Raw genomic sequence first — 25,810 nt, 5'->3', positions numbered from 1 at the left:
CTTAATACTCAATTACAATTACTCAGTACATATACATTATTCACATTATTTGATATAATAGCACATAACATGCAAGCAACCCCACCCACCGCCAAAACAGCATACCCCCACCACAAATGACGGGAAACACTGAAACTAGAAGAAAGAAGAGCTGATGCAACAATAGTTCACCAGACACTAACGAAGAAGATAAACCAATGCCGAAACAGTACCTACCATCCATTGTAGGTACTAGGTATATTACCTTTTTTAATGGTTTTAATACTTTTAAAGTTCTTAAGTTTTTATAAAGTGTATACAGTAAAGTTTTCATTATATTGTAATTCAGCTTGTGCTGAACTTACTTCTGTGCTATCTTACGGCACAAAAATATTAAAATTTCAAATTTTCATAGGATAACCATGGAGGTCCACAAAGTGGCGAGACATTAAGGCTTCTATCTTTTCTAGGCATTAGCAGCAGTAGGGATGTTAATGCTAAGTGCTTGCCATCTTTAACTTCAAGAAAATTCTCCTGGTACTCAATTCTGGTAGAGGATGAGTAAACCCAAGGACTACAGTGCAGCAAGAAGGATTAGATCAATGTTAAAAATCCATGACTCATTGGGAATCGAACCCGCAACCTTCTGGCTTGCAGTGCAAAGCCTTAACTGTGATGCTACAGTGCACCCTTCAAATCCTCATACTAATCTATTAATGCAGAAATAATAGGAAACAGTAATGTATGGGCATATCTTAATAGATATGATTATCTTTTTCATTTTAAAATTTGGATCATAAAAGTCATTGCTACAAGTTCTAATGCACTGAATTGTATATCATTGATCAAAACTCTATTTTGAGTTTATGAAGATATGAAATGTTGAATTTAAATTAATTACACACTTTTCACGTAACCTATATGCAATCTGTATTCCACTACCTCATTGAGAGTGAAGGCCATGCAAGTAATATGTCTATGGTGTCCCTTTTATTTATTTATTAATTATTTATTTGCTTAATAATGCTCTTCATAATGCAAGTCAGTGATTAAAATGGCGAATTCCTGCGATTTAAGATTCAATTCCGTGAACTGACTAGCTTTATCAAGTCGATTTTTGTGAAATGGATATTTTATAGTCAGTCTCTCTTAGAAGAAAATTGGGATGGTACAATAAAGTAAGCAAATAATATAAATATCACCAATTTTCACATTATTCTTGTTTAAAATGAAATACTAGGCCTACTAAAATCATAACATAGGTATTCATTATATTATTCACGTTATAAATTATACAATTTGTTTTACGAATTTCTTAGGATCATCGAGATGTGCATTTTCATAATTTACACATATTAAATAATTATATTCATATAATGAAATACCGGTCATTGGTAGCAATGATGATAACTTCAATATAAATATTCTTTTTACTGTTATTCAACTACTAGCATCAGAATATGTATATATGTACACATTAAAAATAAATAGTCTCTTATATGGCAGCGATTTAAACGTAAGTTCCAACTTCCTTCTTGATTATACAAATGTATCACTAAATGAAGAAATGATTTTAAATATCTTTGGGATGTAAAAGAAAGGGGATGGATTTCTAACAATGACGTACCGTACTATATATATAATGTAGAAGATTTATATTACTTACACTTACTGAAACTGAGCATCATGCATTTGGTTTAAAAATTGTAGTCTTCTTTCACAACTCACATTTCCCTGTCCTCCACTTTGAGCACGATGTAGCAGTCATCTTTTTAGAGATATCTTGCACTTTATGGAATCATATAGACTTTAGATACCATAAGTCATACCGGAGTTTCATTCATATCTTTCCTGTAAAATTAAATTACATACATCTTAAATGCAGACATCTATTTATTAATTTTACTTATTTAATAGGTATACTATACTATGCATGTTTCGTATAGTGATGAAACTCAGACAGCAGAAAATCTTATATTAGAGTGTAGGCTTTCATGGCCGGCGTCAATAGGAGAAAAGTTTTCCGGGCTATGAGGCCGTGGTCCGTTGGTTGTGTGATCAAACGTTTCGTTCATTGCTGCGGTGAACATCTTCAGTGGTGTAGATTGCTGGTGCAGCTGGTTCTACTGCGAGTGCCGATGACAGTCTCTGCGCTGGCTGCATCGTTGTATATATAGTGTGTGAGGGGGCGGCTTGCTGTTGTCGCCTCAGTCTGTGCTCAAACCCGCCCGCGTAGCACAATTAAGCAACACAACCCTGGACGCGGATTGCGTAGGCAACAGCAAGCCCGCCCGCAAAGCACATTCGAGCACGGACCGAGGTGACAACAGCAAACTGCCCTCCACACACACACACACACACACACACACACACACTATATATATACAACAATGCAGCCAGCGCAGACTGTAATCAGCACGCGCAGTAGAACCAACCGCACCAGCAATCTACACCACTGAAGATGTTCATCACAGCAGTGAACGAAACGTTTGGTCACACAACCAACGGACCACAGCCTCATAGCCCAGAAAACTTTTCTCCTAGCAGAAAATCTGATTAGTGAATTGTGTACAGATAATATTTATAATTTAATTGATAAATTGTGATGACACTGTTGAAAAATGCGTTGTCTGAGAGCAAGATTTGGGTTTTTAAGTAATTAATAAATGCAGTAAAAGCCTCATATGGCGCAGTTGTTGGGGGACATACTTTACCTCTGCGTTATAGCTGAACCATGATATATCGAAAGTGATTATAGTCCATGTGTTGAGGAAATGACAAGTCACATGGAGATAGGTAAAGCCAGTAATTTAATACACTATAACTATAACTCTATACATGAATTTAAATAATGCAATACATAGTGTAATATAAACTAGACATTCACCAGTTATGCAGTTTATTCCATAAAACTTGTTATTGTATTATTTTTACCAATAGTTCATTTCACTGTTTTACTGTTAATCAATCAATCAATCGATCGATCGATCAACCAATCTTCTTAATGTATCCAGCTGTTTGCTGGCAAGATAAAGTCCGCCATAGTCCACTGTAGTTTATTCAGTTTTGTTTTTCATGAGAAATGAGGGGTATTTTGATCAGTGTTCATTATAGATGCCTGTTGCTAATAGCCAGAGTGGGATGTAGTCAATATATACTGCAGAGCTGTGTCTTCTGCAACTGGTACTAATGATTTTAATTTACTTCTTTTGTGGTTTATGGATGGACAGTATAGAAGAATGTGTTCCAGATCTTCATCATGATTGTTACACCACAGACAAATAGGATTATCAGAAAGGTGAAATCGGTGAAGGTACAATTGTGAGACAATGTGACCTGTTCTGGCTCTTGTTAAAAATGTTTAACTTCATACCATGTTCATCCTCCTCCAGTCTTGACACTGAATTGCTAGCTCTTGATGCTACTTTTCAGTGTGTTACTCAAGTTTCTGAAAAATCTATTTGCATACTTACCGACTCCAAGGAAGCTATATTTAATATAATCAAATATGTACCAAACCTTTTGCTGTTTATAAACTATCACATTTTATATTGACTTAAAAAAGTCCATAAGTTTTGTTTGGCGGACTAAATAAGTGTGTTTCTTCTCCACGTTTTGTTTTATATTAGCAAGATGGAGGAGACAAACACTGTTTGGTTCACTTTGCCTTTCCGACCAAGACATTACTTTATTTAGATGAGATATCACTTCAGTACTGTAACACTTGGAATATTATCTTTCACTTCTACAACATTTTCATCACCATTATCTTCATCGACATTTTTTTCATTTTCACCACTATTTTCATTCCGTATAACATTTATGATATCTTCATCGGTTACTCACTTTAAAGTCTACTTGCTCCTATCAATTTCAAAATGCATTCATGACTTGTTAAGGCAAAAATTGTTTCCTGCTATACTTCCAAAATCACTTGGAATGCAATTTTACAAACCCGAAGAAAAGGTCATTGTCGACTAAGGGCTGTGCATATACCTGTTGATACAGCAAAAAATACTTTATCCAGTATCATCTTTTACATTGACTTTTTAAAGATTGATTTCCACTAAATGCATTGTATATTATATGTTTTTTTGCTGAGGGACATACTTTCCCCAGGTTAAATACAAATTCGTGGTAAATCGGACCGCGCTATATCAGGCTTTTACTGTACATTTGGCAGATACAAATTGACAAAAATATTTGAAAACTCAGTGAATCTTACGCAGTTCCGAGGATTAGGAAAGAAAATTGTTAAAAATATCACTCTTTACTAAATAATATAGTTTCCAGATTACATATAAAGTTTATTTTCACTGTTATAAAAACATTCGACTAGTAGACATATTGAAATTAACTTGTACTTCTATTACTTGTGCTTAGCCATCTAGTTTCTTGATGACAGTTCTTATAAATGCAGTAATACGTACAAAATGGCTTTTAGAGAACCCAGAGGTTCATCACCATTCTCACATAAGCCTATTCTGAGCAAGATTAATCCAGTCTCTAGCATCATATCCTATCTCCTTCAAATCCATTTTAATATTAGGCTCGTTCCAACAACAATCAGTAACTGTTCATAACTATCATGAGCATGAGCAGTAAAGAAAAGTCGTTCCAACACACTTCAAACCCGTTCTGAACCAGAAACATGTACTACAGTCGGATGTTGCAACAAATTTTCGACACGGGTCCGGAACAATCAGAAGTAGTCAGCAGATTGAGGCATGTATTGGTGAGTGTGTGTCTCGGACATGCGCATACGCTCACCAACATCTCTTGGAAACTGAATAAAAACATGATCAATTGTTCACATCAATGAGGTTAAGATGAAAATTGACAGTGCAGACAAATAATAAAACTAGAGATTTAATTTAAATTTTCGCCAAAAAGAAAGAGAATAAAAATTATTTAGGTATTGAAATAGTTAATTACATTTTCAACATGCAACTTTGATTAAAAGTATAATAAATAAAGTATATGAATGAATATTAAAAAAAAAAAAAAAACTATTTTTTTCTTTTTAGATGAGAGTCTGCCAGTGCACGACATTGAATTAGTAGAATTCTTACCTTCCATATTTTTTGTTATCTTTTTGTAGAAGATTATCGAAATTTTATTGTCTGCAATTTGAATTAGCTGCGAAACGATAATAATTAAGCAGCCCATTCTCAGGCAAAGATGATCACAGTAATAGAATCTCTGGATTTAGTAGACGATAATCCGAAAAAATGTTCCAACATCATCCAGTTCTGTTTCAATCCCAACCAGCACATGCGCATAAGATAATCCATAATCGTACATGAACTGCTTGTTGGAACAAACCTATTATCCTCCATCTACATCTCGGCCTCTCCAAAGGTCTTTTTCCCACGGCTATATGATAAATGGAGTGATAAGTCTTGTAATTAATTGTAAATTTATGAAGTAAACTTGCAGCTTAAAGTGTGACTTTTATAGTAGTAAATTTATACTAACAATTAATACTGATGATGGCGAAGCATCAGACTCGATGCAAAAAAATATATTGACAAAATTGATTTTATGAAAGGCAAGCAGTGGTTTTATTTTTAAGCATTGGGTTTATTGGTGGTACAATTATTACGAGTATTTCTTACTTCGATAGAAAGTATAAGTAAACTGAAAAATAAACTCCAACTCTTTGTGGAATAAACCTTTCATATCGAATTGTATAGTGCACATGCTGGAAAGTGATTAAATAGTATTGTTGACGATATATTGTATTGGAAATATAACTGAGTTCTGGTTATTATTCATAGTGATAATATAATAAATATACATCTAATTTGATTTTCAACATTGCATAATACAGGATACCGGCACTACAATATAACTAAGGAGCTGCACACTTTCTTTTATTCTCGCCACAATCATGACAATGCAATATCCAACTTCCACAAGGCGTTTAAGAACAAACTTCAGAAAGGGGGGGGGGGGGGGGTCATGGAGGTAGAGTACCATGCTTTCTTGACCTCGGCACTGAAATAAGATAGTGTGGTCTGCACTACACTCCAAATGTTAAAATCATTGTATGTCGCGATAAATGATTATATGGTTGACAATGATACAGGCTAACATAACATTAGTACATGTGAGATCCTAGGATTGAAATGCCCATATTCTTCATTTTCTTTTATTGACTCACTCGTGTTTTAACACATTTTGTCGATTAAAGCAAATTACTGCTGGGTGGCAAGAACATAGAGAAAAATAAATCAGCTATTTTATGGTTATGTAACAACTGTTTAAAATCACTTCTTATACAAAGATTGCAACATGAACAATAAATAAAGAGAATATATACATCGTCTCATCACCTCCAAACTTCGCTATGTATATTTAAACAGATTTCTTCGACAGAAAGAAAGAAAGCATTATCACTTTTAATTTCCTTGATTTTCAAAGCTACTTTCGCTATCATTTCATTACATATTGGCCTCGTTCAGTGCTGTTACGAAAACAATAGACAATAACCCAATGCATTGAGATTTCGAAGGTTTCGAATGTTACATGGATTGAGAAATGGACTCTGCTCTGTAAAATCATTTCGTAACTTGGTGAACAAATTTTTGGAAACTGGTGCAGTTACCGATAAAAAAGCGATCAGGTAAACCGAAATTAGTAACAAACGAGTGTTTCTCTTATAATAAACGCCCATTTCTTTACGGACAAATTGGTGTTTTCATTTTTCCAGAATCTACAAATTTGCCAAAATTATGGCCATTTGAAACTGCGAACTAACTTTAGAATAGCATTATATTTATGTCCTGACAAATGATATTATTTTGGCCGAATCAGAAGATGATTTACAGAAGGGAGCACACAAATCAAATGAAATCATGAAAAATTATCATAAGAAAATTTCAACTCCTAAAACAAGAGCCATGGCAATGTGTGGGAAAAATGTTAGATGAGTGAAAATAGAATTTGATGGTAAAATAGTAGAACAAGTAGCAAGCTTTCATTATCTTGGAAATAAAATCTCGGACATGAGAGATGACATAGATGTAAATACGACAGTGAAACCTGGTTACTCAATTAAAGAAATTGCCTAATATGATAAAGCATAAGTAATCACTTTGTGATTCAGACGGTGCCATGTTCTGTCAGACCCCGGCCACTTAGTCACTGGTAATGAGTGCACCTCTGTACTTGTGGTTGGACATGTGTCTACTGTCACACATACTGCGACACGGTATACGAGGATAGGCCAACAAAGGGGAACACAGTAGGTAGAACTTAAAAATGAGAGGGATTAAATCCGGCATTGAAACTTGAATCCAGTGTGGCTTAGTGGATAAAGCACCAGCATGTAAAGCTGGAAACCTAGGTTCGAGTTCCAGAGCCGGAAAGATTTTTTCTCCGTTCTACCAATTCTTCAAAATATATTATACAATTCAATCATTTGTTTTTATATTAACAACTATTGTTTCAGAATTCGAAAATCAATAAATGTATATTGTCTTTGTGCTTCTATTCTAACCAGTGGCTATTCTAAGTCATGCCAATATTTCCATAACATTCTTAGAGCTTATAATTGTTTCAACTATTGTGTACCATTAAAGTTCCTTATATCTAATACTTAGGCCTACACATGCGTGATATATATATCACTCATAAAACATAATGATGACATGCAAATTAACATTTTAAAGCAAACATTTCTTTTTCCATTGCAACTTCCTAAGGAAAAAGTTTCAAACAGGGAATATTACTTAGTAATGTGATGCATGTGTTGTGTTGTAGTTAGAGAACTACTTTAATAATTAATTTCAAACGTATTATTTTATTATTGTAACTTGTAAGTATCAAGTAAAACTGGAAAACGAAAACAAAAATAACAAAACTATTGTGTTGATCTATTGGTAATATGATTTTTAAGCAGATACAGTTTCTACAAATGTTAGAGACAGAGCATGAAAACAAAAAGACAGAAAAAAAAAGAAAGAAAAAGAAAAACCTCTCTGCAAAATTAAATAGGTGATTTTTGTTTAGTTATTATTCATTGTTTATTACGTGAGGTTAGTAATACAACAAGGAAGTTTAGTTAAAATTTGGACATCAGTGTTTTTGAAACTTTTTAGCTGCGCGACTCCCTAAATGTAATAACATTAATTAATTTTTTTTTTCTGATTTGATAGCAAAGGATTTGAATCAACATGTTTGTACACATTGATGCGTGCAAGCTTCAACTTGCTGCATTTAATGATGAGTTTAATGGCTGAAATTAATCATTTTCTCAAGTCGAGGTAAAACTTCATGTTGTGTGGTATAATAATATTATGTTTTTTCTAAGTTTGAAGCTATCTTTTGTTACAACTCAAGTTCAATATTCTGTATATCTCGTATTATCCAATCTAATTGTGTTCTTTTGTAATAAGATCATATTAACATTATTGTTTTTGTTGTTTATGTTTCTTCTCATGATCAAATAAATCAGGTTCATGAACCTTCAAGTTTTCATTCTTTTGACAGTTTTGTAGAGGTCTCTGTCGGTACTCTATCTTAAGTTGATGGTAGTTTAAAACATTTTTAGAGTAGTCTTCTGACTGTTGGTAGCAGTGGTGATATTCAAGAAGTTTAACAACCAGTTCTCTCATGTGTACCTATATTAAACATATACGGTACCTAGTATATATCCATGGTAATTGCAAATATTACCTAGAAATAATTTAACAACTGGTTCATCCAAACCAGTGTGAACCGGCCGAATATCACCACTGGTTGGCAGTAAATGCAAATGGGAAGGTTGTAACTCCTTGTACAGTTTTCATGTGACTTGTAATTGTCTTATTTTTGGTCTGAATATTGCTGTTGTACCAGTACCAATTATGACGTGATGATTTCTTCCAGACTCAAGTTTGCTTTCTTAACTAACGAACAAATGTTCTCATATGTTAAAGATTTATCATGGGATAGTTCCGTGTAACATCTATCTTTGTTTTTGTCATAATTTTGTAAATTTAGTCAGTTCAATATATTTTGGAACGACCTATGTATGATTGCAACTATTTTCTGTTGATTCCAAATACTTAGACATGGCTTCCGGTTTTTCCTTGTATTTAGATGTACTGGATATTTTTGGTGACTATTATACAATTTATACCGAAAGTGATAGATGACTATATCACTTACATTTCCCGCATGTTAATTTATTATTATATCACTTGTGAGGTTCAGACCTGTCTTCAGACAATTAACTAAACAACAATAACAACAACATGAGGGCAATACTTATGTATGGATCAAGATGAGAAAAGTTCCGGAAGCATCACATTGCTATTATTAATTTCTGTACATGCTGATGTATATTGAAAAAATATATACAACTGTAAGAAAAAAAATTATTTTCATGAAATCGGATTTTTCAACAATTTTCTCATTTACCAACATGATGGGAAATTTTCACTTTATTATTATTATTATTATTATTATTATTATTATTATTATTATTATTATTATTATTATTATTGTACTATTATATTGTTGTTATTACTCTTATATTATTATTATTATTATTATTATTATTATTATTATTATTATTATTATTATTATGTTCTTCTTGTTGTTATTGTTCTTATCATGATCATCATCATTGTCTGCTTTAGGACGACTCTTGTGAGATACAATTTTTCACAATTCTGCTGATTGCTGTGTCAGAGAATGTAAATGCTGTGTTTAATACAAATGACGATTGGGCAACCTTCTAGCATTACTAGAAACGATTGGGGCGCTATTACTGTAGTAGCCATGAGATTATTATTCTAGTTATTCGAATTTTCATTCACCAGGAAGTTGGGAGAACTGGAAATGATCCCAGGTTCATTCTCAGTAAATACAGAGTAGCATTGCATGCATGGCCCTGAGCTACAAAAATGTAAAATACGACATAGAAGTCATCCTCAGTGGACTTATGATTATCATGACTGTTGAATCCGAGGTTCATGGGTTCAAATCCAGCCGAGGGTGATGGTTTTAAAGGACAATAAAATACTTAACTCGGCTTCTTCCAGGATGAAAGCAAAGCTGCGAGGCCAATGTTGTATATTTAAGGCAACATAACTCTGTCCCTTTGATAGAATGCTCCAGACAAAATTTGTAGCCTATTTCTCTCCCACATTTAATTGCGATGCTGAATAATATTTTCGTATGAATGTACCATTAAATAAAATAGGATTTTGCTCATTTGTTCTTCCTTGTTGGCGTGAAATATCACAATTTAGAATGTGGGCAGTAGGTTTTTATGTTGATGTTTATGTTCATATGATATAATCCATCATATTACACCACAGCATATAACCACATCATGGAATCTTTGTGCTATGTATGTACCGGTATGTTTCCTTTTTGAGTCATTGTTGCCCTTTCCAATTTCGATTCAATTTTGCTGTTCAAAAATTATTTATATAATCGTGTAGTATTTTGTTCATACTTATAAATTCCGAAGTCAAGTAATGGTAGTTATACTTGAAATTGGGAGCTGTGGTTCTTGTAATACATCTTTGAATCTTGTTCGGCTACAATATACAAATTTTAGTTATGTTATTACAGATCTGATATTCATATTCCAGGACGAGAAGATTGTATCATCGTCCTAGGCTTCATCACAGATATTTTTCAGCACATTCGAACTTCTTATTTTATTCTGATGTGTAATGTAATGTAATTGAAGTGAGAAAGAAGGAAGAGATTTTTGTGGTACTGATAATACATGACAATAAAGAGTTCACTAAACAACATCTACATAGAAAAGAAAAGTGTAATTTATCACTACAAGTTTTTTGTAAATCACCAAGCATTCTTGGAGCAAGAACAAGTGTCCAACATCAAGTCAAGCAAATGAAAAAATCCAGCTACATTACATACCTTTATTAACATTTAATTACTTACCTCCTCCCTACGGAGAAACCATGAAGAAAGCAAGTGAGGCCAATAAAAAGAGAGGGAAATTAATTATTAGCATTTATTTTTAATGATTAGTACACTATCTCTAAAATATATATTTAAATATCAAAGAAGTATATAGATTTCAAGTGAAATGTAGAGCAAGGTACATAATCCCACCACCAATTGAAATCAAATCCAATATTTTCAACACATTACAAACAGTACCATACTGTATCATACAGGTACTTCAAATCTATAAAAAAATATGAAAGTACATCATGCTTTGGACTAGTATCTTGAATTACAGAAACATATTATGTACAGACAATTTTGGCCATCAGACCCTGTTTTGTCCATAGGAATCCCATTTTAAAATACAATTTTATAACACCGATGATAATTTATATACATTCAGAATTTTCTGTAAAATCCACTTAAGTGCAAAGGAACATTATCTCTTCCTATTGAAATGGAACATTAATACTTATATAGCTTTGTTAACCAATTATAAATTACCGTATATAAGTTGCGTTTTTATTATGTACAAACATGTGAAAATTGTTCGTCTTTCATACTAGGTACATAAATATTCTTATATACCCATACAGCTTTAAAAGCTGCAATAAATATATCCATAAACATTTGTTTATCATCATGGCTACTACTGGTGTATTTTTCCACGCATCAAGCAGTGATTTATTTCTATTTTATATTTCCAATTTTGTTAAAAAAAATAATAGTAAGAATCAAAGTGAAGAAAGATAAAACTAGATCAACCCATCTTGAAACAGTTATGATTATAAAATAATAATAATAATAATAATAATAATAATAATAATAATAATAATAATAATAATAATCGCAATACAAATAAAAATAAACATTTGTTTCTTAACTGTGCATTTTATCAGTTTATCACATTATTGTAAGGCATGTGATCAAGAAAAAGTATATCTGAACCAAGGAAAGAAATCAAGACATTCCGGTACCAAATTCATTATTAAAAATACCTGTAAAGTATATAGAAAGTCTTAAAAGATTATTAGAACTGGTACTTGAAGATGAAAATTATCTCACTGTGGAAGACTGAATCATGTTGTTATTTATTCCTTGGCCTCATGCTGTTTCCATGAGATTATATTTTTAATAAGATTTAGAACTCTTTGATTTTCATTATACATATTTAAAGATTTAATGATATATGTAGGATGTAAGTGTTGCTTCTTCACTACAGCATTTATTGCAGACAAGGACAACTTTTACTCAGTTATTTTCATTGACGTTAGGTGTCTGGTTCTGAATTTTGTTTATTTCTGGTTTGAGTTGTATTTATGGATTTCCCAGGTTCTGCTACATTATACCAGTCATGTTGAGGAGAGGGACACTTTTCACTTTTTCCTTAATTTTATATTTTAGAGTGTATTTCCAAATATGCCAGATTCCTCTTATAAGTTCTTGTCACTTTTGATCCTTGTTTATCTGAACTGTCCGCCAATTCATTTCCATTAATTTTGATAAGAGATGGTATCCACTGAATATGCACGTTAAAATATGGTTCCAACCTCACAAACTCCTTTAATATATTAGTACTGGTTTTATCAATTAAATGTTGATATTTTAATACATTTTATATTGAACTCTTACTATCTATATGTATCCATATGTATCTTTTGTCCGTAATTTTAATAAACTTTAGCCCTCTTCTATGGCTCTTAATTTTGTTCTGAATGTTGAACTATTGCCAGGGTTTCTAATTTTGATTTGAATTATGTAATCATCTCAATGTAGTACACAATTCTACATCTAATATATCTACTGACTCCGAATCTAATCAGTCAGTGGTAGGTGCAAAACCACCTAATCATGAGAATAAACAAAAGAAAGACAGACTAATCTTTCGATAAAATCATAAATTTAAAATATAATTCATTGCTCTTTAAAATTTGTAAACAGTACTAAAAATACACCGTTCCTTTCATTTTACAAAACATTATCAAATCCAAACATACCGATACAACAAGTAGTCATAGGAATATATTGTAAATTAAAGTTTGGAAAATAAAATGTTCATTGTTGAACATATCTTGAGACAATAAGGAGAGAAAAAAAAAGTAAATTATAACGTTTGCATTTAAGGTTTTTACACTGAATAATAATGGAATAAGTGCATGTGCTTGTAACAGAATGAAAAAAAAAAAAAATTCATGGAATATGTAAACTTAAGTGAAGTGAAGTAAATTGTTATCATATAAAGCAACTTACTCAGATTCAGAAATATTGGTAGTGGTAAGTGGTGGCACCAACATGTTGGTAGCAGTGACAACAGTTGTTGAGTGAAGCAGTGGACTGGGAGATGATCGCGCTCGCACGGCTGAGAGTTCACTGGATGATGCAGCAAGAATTCGACCAGGCAATGTCGGAAGAATGTAGCCTGTTGACCCACAATGATCTTCTTCAGCTGAGAACAAAGCAAAAATAAGCGAGCCAGTTCTGTGCCCTTAGTTTCATAACAACGAATTAGTATATTTGCATTTGAAATATATGTATATATTAGTTAACGTTTTATTTTCAATACTTTCCAATGCAGAAGTTACCACAGTCAGTAAGATACTAATATGATTATGATTTGATGAATAAGAAAAGGCTTTGAAAAAAAGAACTGTTGTCTACTTCGATATACTAATTCGCATGTTACTTAAGGGACTGCGGAAATCTATTTCATAATTAGGCTACTGACTTTATCATTTAAATCTGGACCTTTCAAATGTGAAGCCAGTTTAGGATATTGTAGGGATCTTCAGAGTTACTATATATTCAGAATTCTTAATTATGTCCTTATTTATTATTATTATTATTATTATTATTATTATTATTATTATTATTATTATTATTATTAGTGAAGGAGGGAAAAGATAAGGAATACAGTAATAAAGGAGATAATGAATGTAGAAAAGGATGTAGTAGAAATTCTAAACGAAACAAGATTACAATGGTACAGGCATGTAATGAGAATGGAAGATGAAAAAATACCAAAGGAAGTGATGCAGGGCTGCCAAGTGTCAGCTTTTAAAGCTGACATCAGTGTTTTCTAAGTTTTTCAGCTTGTCAGTGCGTGGTATCCATTTGTCAGCTTTTTTTTCACTTTTTCTCTGAGATTTGAAAAACAATAGATAAAAAATTGATTTCAAAATACGATTCTGATTTGTTGGAAAAAATAATTCTACTTTTTGATATTTTGAACAGAGTATAAGGTCTATGTTTGAGTTGGTTAAAGTGAAAGGCACTTTGGATTTTTTAATACTCTAGGTATGGTTGAAATATTACTATCATACCTGTGTAGGGAAATAAATATTTATCTCCAAGATGAATTTTCTCCTCAGTTTCAGAATACTGGTCACCAAGATCATGAAAATTTTCTTGATCAGCAACCATCTTATGAGGAAGGTGTGGAGATGTTTGGTGACTTTCTGTCAATGGAGGCAGAGGGTTGGGTGATGTCTCATTATCTGAGGCAGTTCCTGACCACTGGCTACCTCTTAAACCAGTCTCCATCACTAGGAAAAATTAAATATAGAATTATTGTTGCGTTGTTCATATAAACTAATGTAATTACTGATGAAAATATTAGGAGCATGTTGCTTCGGGTCATTAATTTAAATTCTTCAATAAACACATGTAGGTACTAAAAATAATAATATTAAGAATTAATTTTGTGAATTATACCTATGTTGAAAGCTTTTATGGATTCTCTGTTAAGGACATGTGACTGATAAGCCATTTTTAGATTAATGATTGCATCAACTTTTGGCGTAAAGGTGTTATTTGATCTTATGAAGAAGTTGCTACATATTGTTCACGCTCCAAACCAATATTCTTACCTGCAAGTCTTGAACTTAATGGCTCGGTAAGCTTAGAATGCTGTGAGTCTTTTAAGAACCAACTTAATTGAAAAAAAAAAAAAAAAAAAACACGCTATTTGCATTCTAAACTCTAATGACTGAGACATTAAGATTGTGTACATAATGTACTGTTCTTATTTCCCAATAGGAAATTGCAATAGTTCTATTTTCTCAGTGTTCAAAACATATACAGGGTGATTCACGAGGATTTACCGTCACTTACGGAGTTTATTTCTGAAGACATTTTGAGCAAAAAAGTAATATAAACATGGGTCCTATTCTCAGTATTTACAGTTACGTTTCAATACACTTTATGACTTAAATATTTACTTGTAATTAAGGACTTAATATGGTAAATGATGTAAGTGCCAAAAATTCCAATTTCCATTTCTTTGCATCAAAATGATAGCATGTGTCATACTTTATAACCTTGTAAACGTGAAAAGTGCCAGAACAGTGTGGTTTAGTTCTAATGTTTGAAGGTTTTAATTTCTTGTCCTCATATCACAGTCTGGGCACTTATTCTAAAAATGACTCTTTATTATCTATGCCTTGATATAAAAAGCTTACATTCTTCCTCTTTCACGGCATCAACAATTTGTTTCTGGAACTCCCTACCCAGCTCCCTTAGGAACTGTCGAACGATATTGTAATTTAAAAGTAAATTATTCAAACATGTAACTCCTAGCTTCAGATTTAATTCTCCCGTACCTTACTTTATCTTATCACGATTGTTTTATGTACTTTTATCATTGAAATTATAGATCATATTTTCAATCCTATAAATTGTTAGTACGGTATATATTTTATTCACTATTTCTGAAAATATGTTTTCTTTCTTCCTCATTCATATTTAACAATTCTCTTTGTATGTATGTGTATACATGATATTCTTCAGTATTGTATAGTTATAGTTGAGCATAAAATTTAATTAGTGTGTACTTAAGTACAGTATGAGAAATGTGAACTTTTATAATCTGACAAGTTTAATTTAAGAAAATAATTACTTTTGGAATACAAAGTTATAAATATGAAAGTTCAAAATATGTAATAACATGCTAATGTAATGCAAATTAGTTTAGGTTAATTAGTTGATATTTATTTACAAAGGTAGTTGAAATTTGTTATTGGGTTGCAAGTAGTACATGAAGAACAGCCAATAGATTCAGTATTAGACAAGAAAAACATTTAGATAACAAACACAGTAAGGTACACACAGACATAAACCTATGATAGACTGATTTCTCAAATCCAGTTAAACCCCAGTTAACATTACAGCAACTTAAAATTTCAACAAAATTCAGGGTATAATAGGAACTTTACAAAAATGTTTTCAAAGCTACGGTGTATACTTATTATATCTGAATATAAAAAACATTAAACGTACTTCGGTTTTCAAAACAAACACTTACTGTTAGTAGGGAGATATGCTTCAGGTAGCTGACTTGACCACCTTGGTGCATAAATAGGTTTGAGATTTGGAAACAGTTGACTGTTACTGATAATATTTAGGGAAGGAGGTGGTTGAATTGTTGGTGGAGGTCCCCGACTGGGATTTAAATGTGGGGAAGATCCTCTGCCACTACCCAGAGGATCCTCGCATATATTAGGGAGGTAAGATGGTGCTCCCATTGTTGAAACCCCTGAAACATAAACATGAGTCTGTATGAAAGGTGATTAGAGAATGGAGAGAAAGAATCAGTACTTCCTCTACAATTCAGATCCAGTATATGAAAATGAGACCACTTTAAAATCATGCAAATCATTTCTCCCACACCAAAATTGCAAGAGATTCTTAAAGCAACATTGCAACACGAAACAAAAATTGAACAAAACTATTATAAACAGAAATATTTCACACTCCTTTGCATATAATTTGCACAACAAAAATTCTTTTAATAATTCTAAACATGTAGAGACATTTTATACATGTTCATACAATTAAACTTCTGCTTGGAAAGGAAATAAAGATAAAGCTTTTCACTTTATAGCCATGAAGATGCTTAGACTGTCTATACAAAGAGAAAAGCAGTTTCAAAATAGTATGTGCTAAGAAACTTAAAACATTAAGGGCCATATTCATAGATATTCTTAGCGCGGGCTTTCGGTGGATGATCAGCGAACTAACGTTTTTCGTATTCATAAACCAGTGTTAGCGATATGATATGATATGAATCCTGTTTAGCACGCTCGTAGCGCAGGCTAGCGAAATGTCTATGAATAGCACCCTGAGATTTTTGTAATTCTGATGTTAAAATATCTCAACACAATGTTCATCATAATATATACTTAGGCTTGAATAAAACTTTCATGAACAAATAAATACCCTCACATGGTGATAATATTAGCTTATAATCTTCCTTAATATTGATAAATGCACTAACTAGTATCACCAACAGTACTAAATATTATTTACGTAGTTAGTCTTCAAAAACATGTGCACTTTATACGAAAATGAGTGTGTGGAATAGTTTTACATTCTGTTTGACAGATTATTCTAGAATAGTAGACAAAACATCCCACATCCATTTATCACTAGCAAAGCACCAGAGATACACATGAAATGGTTTTCCCCAGATCAAATACATGCACGTATCATTTGGTAAATACATGCACATATCTTTTCATAGAGTTGAAACCTTTTATTTACAACACCATCACCAAGAATATTATAAACATAATAAAGTATGAAGACTTCGAATTTTAAATATTTTAACTCCATTTATAGTTCATTCTTATAAATCTTTTTAAAGTAACATTTTTCTATTAATTCTTTTTTATACTCTATATTATCTCTTATGGGGCATATAGCATCATGGTTAAGACATAACACTGCAAGCCAGAAAGTCAAGGATTCGATTCGCAATGAGGTTATGAATTTTTCCATTGATCTAATCCTTCTAGCTGCACATGACCCTGTGGTCCATTCAGCCTCTAACAGAAATGAGTACCAGGGACATTTCCTTGGGGGTAAAGGTGGTGGGTACATAGGACTGACATCTCTACTACCATTAAATGCCAATTGTCTATAGGAACAGATACAATATTTTCACCACCTTCTATACACGCGTATTCACCACTATCTCATACAACTCGCTGGCACAAATAGTAAACACCTCTTTATCAGTTTAATATTTACTCATAGGTCACAAAAGCGAGAGGGAACAGTGGTTCAAATTCTTTCCGAACGCAGATTTAACTTGGGCCCATAGTACATGTGGTACTTGTATATTTATTTAAAACTCGTTAAAATCATCAGTTATCAGCAAATATTCAGACGTGACAAAATTATCAACGTGGACAATAACATATGAAATAAAATATACTGAGATTTGATTCAGTATTCCATCTCCTACTGTCATGTATGCTTCATGTAACATTTTTATTTTTTAACCTGATCCTGCATATACTCGTATGATTGAGGTAATGAAATCACATAATCGTGCTAGCAATTCTTTTTTGTAGTGAACAGATTTTATTCATACTTTTATTTAGCCATTACATCAATTCGATTATGTTATTTTATTTCAAGTTATCTGCTACTGTTTCTTGTTACTTTTCACATTATATTAAGATTGAGATAATTCAAAACGTTGTTAATCGTGAATTACTTTAGTTCTTTTCTTTGCATATTCATACTTAAATTTATATAATTATATTAAAGAAATTATTGACAACTGTTCACATACCACCAGTAAATAGCTAGTAACAATGTTAAAGTGCTATGTAAGTCATTGGTTACTGTAAGTAATACAAAAAACAAAAGTGGTCTAACGCTTAGAAAGCACATCAATGAAAGTAAAAGTGATTGCGGCTGACTTACCAACATCTCTATGCTGATGCCTATTGGAAGACTCATCATCATCACTACTATGACTGGAGGCCAGCTCCAAACTACGGCCATCTACTGATACTTCAGAGTCTGAATCAGATTCTTGGCGACGTGCTCTTGTAGGACTCTCTTCTGACACTACAAAGTACAAAATAAACAGTATCATATAAATCACACGTACTCTCTTATAGCATTTACATAAATACAGTCGAACCACTGCTATCATTTGTCACAGATTCACATTCCTCTATGCATCTATTATGCGGGGAATTTTTTTCTTCTTAATTTTAACGCGAAAAATTTGGGTGCATCCATTATGCAGGTAAATACAGTTAAAGTTTTTTAACTTCATATGCAGGACGAATGTCTCAATTGCCAAGTGTCCGGTATTAGAAAACAACAAACTTCACACATATAGTGTTTGCTGGAAGAGGACATTTGTATGAATGTAATAGTTTGGAGAAAAGGCTGGGGTTGGGAGGAACACATATGCATGTGCACACAAACACACAGAATGACTTTTTTACTATAAACTACTTTTCGATATTTTAATAATGGTTACATTAAATAACAAGAAAAAAGTATTGTTCCTAGCAGAATATGAACTCAAATTTTGTCTCCATTAAAATTACAAATCTAACACGCTTAAAGGGAGAGGATGGTATTTTTTTTTAACTTTTTTCCTATTTGGTGTAAAATATTATTTTTTTTATGTAGAGAGCTCATAGCTGTAGCAACTCAACCAAATAAAAATATTTTGAAAAAAATTATTTGGGGGCCCAAATTTGAAAAAAATATACCCATTGCAGAATTATACTAAAACCGATATATCTAAACCATTTTTAAAGATAGATTCAAACAGTATTTTAAAAAAAATAAAAAAAATAAATAAAAAAAAAATTAACAAAATTCTGTTACAAAGAAACGTTTCCTAATAGTCTAAAGAATGTGTGTTCTAAATTTCATGCATGTATCTTTAATCGTTCAGAAATTATATCCATTTTTGTCTGCCAATGTACCAAAAAAAATTAAGTTACTGGAAACCGATAAAAGCGGGCGTGTGATTTAAAAATCCATAGCACAGGAAGTTTAAAATGACGTCTCAACATCCGATAAGAGCACAAATAACCACAAAATGTTATGCAATGCATTCCACACATATCAAAGGATATTTTAAAGAAAAAAAAAATTTTTTTTTTTTAATTTAGTTTACCGGAAACAACAATAAAAGTGGGCAAGTGATTTAAAAATCCATAACGCAGGAAGTTTAAAAATGGCGACTCAACATCCGATAAGGGCACAAATACCCACAAAATGTTATGCTATGCTTTCCACATATATCACAGAGTATTGTAAAGAATTTTTTTTTTTTTAATTTACTCATTTTTCACCAAATAATACCATCCTCTCCCCTTAAGTTTATCATCAACACATGAGTTGCTATACCTTCTCTATGCCTGTGGAGACCTGAATCAAATCCTCGGACATAAGATGGCATGTCACTGGTTGAATTATAATTGCTTGTGCTGGTAGAAGTGTGTCGAAGCTGTGTGTCACTTCTATATGGACTACTGCTTGTTTTTGTGGTTGATCGGCTGGTTGTGCTGGATGTTGAAATTCCTACATGTCTTCGTGATGGATCCATAGCACTACCACCACTATGATATGCTAATGCTGAGCGCTGTAATACATGATATATTACAATATTACATTATTGTTAACTGGAAATAAAATGGTATAAAAATTAAATATACTATGCTGTATAGCAAAAGGCCAATTGACATTCTGCATAATAAATAAATTAAAATAATGTATATTGCATGATTAAACAGTGAGGTAATACTAGTGTAGCCTATCTGTTTAGAATTTGACAATTAAATATGACTTAAATTACCTACATGATTCGACTTAAGATTTAATTTGGGATACATTGTGTATCTTGAAAGTTTATTATCTAAAGATATGTTAAATCCGTTAAATAAACTACATTTTTAACTTTCATGTGTTAATATTGAAACTTTTACCTTAATTAACGACTAGTTTCGGCTTGTTTCCGCCATCTTTAGATTTCTAATAATTTTTTGCACTTGTTTCCCTCTTTCTTCTTGTTGTTGTCTTGGTGGGTGTGTGTTTATTATTGGTAGTGTTGTGTCGAAAAGTGTATGCATTCTGAAATTTAGTTGAGTGTTGAGGATGTGTTGTGCATGTGTTTTTGTATTTGTATGTATGTATATTTCGTATTGTTCTTCTTTGTTTAGTTTCTGGCTTTTTGGTTCAATGTGTAGACTTTCCATATATTTCTATATTGCTGTAGTTGTGGTTGGTGTTGGTGATGTGTTCTGCGTAGGTGGAAGCATTGTTTGAGTTTGATTGTTGCTGTGATGCGTTCACGTAAAATCACACAATACTTTCACTTACGCAGAACACATCACCAATCACAACTACAGCAATATAGAAACAGACATGGAAATTTTATATATGGTGAGGTGTTCTGCATAGGTGGAAGTATTGTGTGATTTTGATAAGTAAAAAATGGATCAATTTCCTAATAGGAGTCAATTTAAGTGAAGTCACATAATATTAAGAACTACAAGAAATACCGTTATATAAAACATTACTAGAATAAGTGCAAAAGGAGTGATTTTTCGTACAGAGTATTATGAAAGCATAAAATAAACATTAAAATATTAACTTACTGAATGCTGATGACTGGAAGCTCCACCCTGATGGCTATGGCTACTTGTACCCCCAGTAGTCACCTCTGAGGAGTCCAGCGGAACTTTTTTACCGAGACAGCGCAGTAATGATATATACAGATTGCGTCTGACCCGTGTATTGAGGAAACAGTACCCAATCAGAGCAAACATAGCATGTACCAAAACTGCTACCGATAGTAGATATGAGAGTAATGGTAATCTTTCACTAACTGACAGCACTGCCAAAACCCACGCCATTCCGAGAAGTGGCAATGAAACCACTGACAGCCACAGAAGTGTCCTGCAATAAAGTGAGAATTTTTAGTATAAATGGTCACAAAGTATAATCAATTCGTAACAGCATTAACCTAAATATATTTTTAATAACACAAATGTTTATTACTATATAGGCTACACAAATGGGAACAAGTGTACAATACCAGAGTAGCGAATATTTCGAATACTGCCACTCATGACATCATCTTATTTACTCAGAAATAAAAATGAAATTACACGAAATTAAATGGCAAATTCAAACAAAGGAAAGAGAGAAGGAAAGACAGGCAGAAGGAAAATTATACAAATATTACATTATCGTTAACTGGAAATAAAATGGTACGAAAATCAAATATAAAGCAAAAAGTCAATTGACATTCTGCATAATAAATTAATTATATAATAATGTACATTGCATAATTGAACAGTGAGGTAATACTAGTATATCTGTTTAGAATTTGACAATTAAAGCTAAACTGTTTACTTAAATCTCATGACTTAAATTACCTACATGATTTGACTTGAGATTTAATTTGGGATACATTGTGTAACTTAAAAGTTTTTTTATTATCTAAAGATATGTTAAATCCGTTAATTTCTTTTTGCGAAGGAGGAGACTATTGCAAACATTCACAGGCACTTAAAAATGTCTATGGAGATAAGGTCTAGTCATAACCTCAGCCTTCTGGGAATCTGAAGGGATAATTCTGGGACTTAGAAGGGCTAAGGTGATTGACACATTGCTTGCTGGAGAAACAATAAATTCAGAAGTTTACATGAAGATTAAAGAAGCCCAAGAGATTATTTATGTAGCTGTTGGAGTTACCAATAGTAAGTTTTGCTGTGTTTATTGATAAAACAAAACTTACATTTGTGGAAGGTAGACTCGGTTTCATACAGACACTACAAGCCAGAACATGAATAGGTGGGAAACTCACAGACAACAATTAACATTAGTGAATTCAGATTGTGTAAAATCAAATGGTGCCAACAAACTTAATTTCTTCTTGCCATAGTGATGGACAGTGCTGCTACATATGCATGTTTGTTTCCATAAATGTCAAAAGAATTCTCCTTCAACATGATAATGCAAGCCTACACATAATCTTGCATATCTGTCAAGAGATCACAAAACTAGGATGACCTGTCCTTCCTCATCCACCCTACAGTCCGGATCTTTCACCATTTGACTTTCATCTGTTTGGTCGTCTGAATGATGCAATCCAACAATGATGATGAGATCGTAGCCACAGTAAAGATATGACTGAGAGGAAGACCAGCAGAGTGGTACCGCAATGCCATACAGACTCTACCATGTAGATGGCATAATGCCTGAGATTTAAATGGAGACTATCTTGAAGAATAAATATTTGTAACTAATTAATTGGGAAATAACGTGATATATTTGGAATTGGAATAAAACAAAACTTGAATGAGAAAAAAAAAAAGTGGTGCATTACTTATTGAATGACACACATAAGTGATCATAAGATAAAATTAATATGTTAAATGGCAAATTCAAACAAAGGAAAGAGAGAAGGAAAGAAAGGCAGAAGGAAAAGAAAAGAAAAATCTGACAATCAGATGAATATACTGAATACAGTTCTGAAAGAAACTCATGTAGTCTTACCTGAGATTACCAAATCCCATGACATGATCTTTGAGAGTGAATGCAGCCCGTACAGAGAAAACAAGCACACCAAGATTGAGCAGGACCACCACACACACTGGACCAATTAGACTCCAGACTACAGACTCGTAGATAGAGAGCCAGCAACTGTATATAAAACATACAATGTTAATTATTATAGCACAACTATAGAAATAAACTGTAAACCATACAAATTGGAACTTGAGACATTTCTGGTGCTGAATATTGATTAATTCTTCTTGGGTTCTCAGCTGGGTGAATGGGATTGTTGATTCTAAGCTTTTGATGAGTAGGCAACAGAGAAATTAGTTTCGGTCCTCCAAGGGCCTTTGCTGACTAACTCTTGCTGAGGTGTAAGAGGAGACGTAGGACCTGGTACAGATGGGCCTTCAGTCAATCATAGCATGGGAACCTGCCACAACATGCTTCGACCAACCAGAACATGACAGGCAGTTTGGACTAGGTACTAGCTCCTGATTGGTCCGCAGTGGGAAGGCCAACTGAATGCTTATATATTGGCCTAGACATAGTCCCACGGCACTTCAATTCCTGAAGAAGCTGGTGGGGCTAGTCATCAAAAGCTTGGAATCAACAATCTCACTCATTCGGCTGAGAACCCGAGAAGAATTAATCTGTAGACCATATAATTTTACAATTTATTTGTCTAAAAAAATAATTTTGTACACTAAGAAGTTAGTTACTGTAGTTAGTTAATGGGATTTAAAAGGGTGCATCAGCTACTGTAGTTATTTGCGTCCTTATCTATAATTTATTAAAAAACAAAAACACAAACAATACTATAAGCAAACACGAACTAAAAAAAAAATTGTCACACTAAACTAGAAAGTCCTTTTCACACTGATAGAGTGAATATTTTCTATGTAACATTTTTTAAAGCTAAATATTTTTATATTGAGGCATGTAGTTACTTACTTACTGGCTTTTAAGGAACCCGGAGGTTCATTGCCGCCCTCACATAAGCCTGTCATTGGTCCCTATCCTGAGCAAGATTAATCCAGTCCCTACCATCATATCCCACCTCCCTCAAATCCATTTTAATATTATCTTCCCATCTACGTCTCGGCCTCCCCAAAGATCTTCTCCCCTCTGGCCTCCCAACTAACACTCTATATGCATTTCTGGATTCGCCCATACGTGCTATATGCCCTGCCCATCTCAAACGTCTGGATTTAATGCTCCTAATCATGTCAGGTGAAGGATACAATGCGTGCAGCTCTGCGTTGTGTAATTTTCTCCATTCTCCTGTAACTTCATCCCTCTTAGCCCCAAATATTTTCCTAACAACCTTATTCTCAAAAACCCTCAATCTCTGTTCCTCTCTCAAAGTGAGAGTCCAAGTTTCACAGCCATACAGAACACCGGTAATATGACTGTTTTATAAATTCTAACTTTCAGATTTTTTGACAGCAGACTAGATGACAAAAGCTTCTCAACCGAATAATAACAGGCATTTCCCAGATTTATTCTGCGTTTAATTTCCTCCCGAGTGTCATTTACATTTGTTACTGTTGCTCCAAGATATTTTAATTTTTCCACCTCTTCGAAGGATAAATCTCCAACTTTTATAGTTCCATTTCGTATAATATTCTGATCACGAGACATAATCATATACTTAGTCTTTTCGGGATTTACTTCCAACCCTCTCTTTACTTGCTTCAAGTAGAATTTCCGTGTTTTCCCTAATCGTTTGTGGATTTTCTCCTAACATATTCACGTCATCTACATAAACAAGAAGCTGATGTAACCCGTTCAATTCCAAACCCTCTGTGTTATCCTGAACTTTCCTAATGGCATATTCTAGAGCGAAGTTAAAAAGTAAAGGTGATAGTGCATCTCCCTGGAGGCATGTGGTAATTAGATAAATTAAAAATACACTATTTTTTTTCTATTTTTTATGACACCAATTCTTCATATTAATACTAACTACATAAAATGTAATTTTATGTTTGCGTGCAATATACAGTACATGAATTTTAAACTGGTATGTAGCATAATATTCAAAATTCAATGTAAATATTAATTTTAACTCATTTACATAAATACATTTTAATTTTTACAAAGATTTGGATGTTAAATATTTTATACCTATCTGGCAAGTTTTTAAAATATTTTAATTGTCTCACAAATTATTACAATATTTATTTTAGATAAATCGTATGTGAGAATAAATTATTACACTGCGGCATCTGTTTTTATATTTTGAGATGGGTTATTTAGAATTTTGGATAGTAATTACTACTGATTAGATCTGTCTAATTTTTCATTCCTATGTAATAGTAATGAAGTGAACAACAAAATTACTTACAAATAGAAGTTTCCATATTGATCAGCACGAACTCCTACTGCCAAGCCTACGACCACTGCAGGCAACCCATAGCCCATTGTGTAGTAGAACCTCATGGGCCCATGGTTAATATCTCTCATTTCTGTTAGCATGCGATATAAGTGAATTGAATCTACCAAAGTCCATGTGAAAGCAGTCAGCCATAAGTAGTGTAGACACATTGCAGACATCTTACATGGAAACTGCACAAACAAATAATACATT

At 32.8% G+C, this 25,810-nt stretch overlaps 1 protein-coding gene across 4 annotated transcripts in view; it reads right to left on the bottom strand.

Annotated features, from left to right (window-relative positions):
- Window positions 1–1,225: 1,225 nt before the first annotated feature.
- The window catches only part of stan (Protocadherin-like wing polarity protein stan), a 172,275-nt gene continuing 147,690 nt past the window's right edge, over window positions 1,226–25,810 (bottom strand). The window contains exons 41-50 of one of the 4 annotated variants that reach the window (XM_069818794.1): window positions 25,568–25,788; window positions 23,221–23,367; window positions 21,315–21,615; window positions 20,065–20,299; window positions 18,610–18,756; window positions 16,199–16,429; window positions 14,220–14,441; window positions 13,150–13,345; window positions 10,891–10,930; window positions 1,226–1,830 (exon numbers count right to left, since the gene is read on the bottom strand). In XM_069818794.1, the coding sequence (XP_069674895.1) occupies window positions 1,816–1,830; window positions 10,891–10,930; window positions 13,150–13,345; window positions 14,220–14,441; window positions 16,199–16,429; window positions 18,610–18,756; window positions 20,065–20,299; window positions 21,315–21,615; window positions 23,221–23,367; window positions 25,568–25,788 (1,755 nt within the window). In that variant the 3' untranslated portion in view covers window positions 1,226–1,815. The remainder of the gene's footprint in view (window positions 1,831–10,890; window positions 10,931–13,149; window positions 13,346–14,219; window positions 14,442–16,198; window positions 16,430–18,609; window positions 18,757–20,064; window positions 20,300–21,314; window positions 21,616–23,220; window positions 23,368–25,567; window positions 25,789–25,810) is intronic. The other 3 variants (XM_069818796.1, XM_069818795.1, XM_069818797.1) reach the window with 3 other exon arrangements.

Source organism: Periplaneta americana, chromosome 2 (assembly GCF_040183065.1).
Source record: "Periplaneta americana isolate PAMFEO1 chromosome 2, P.americana_PAMFEO1_priV1, whole genome shotgun sequence".
Lineage (NCBI taxonomy): Eukaryota > Metazoa > Arthropoda > Insecta > Blattodea > Blattidae > Periplaneta > Periplaneta americana.
Note: the sequence above shows the minus strand (reverse complement) of the source record. Positions and strands in the feature narration are given on the sequence as shown.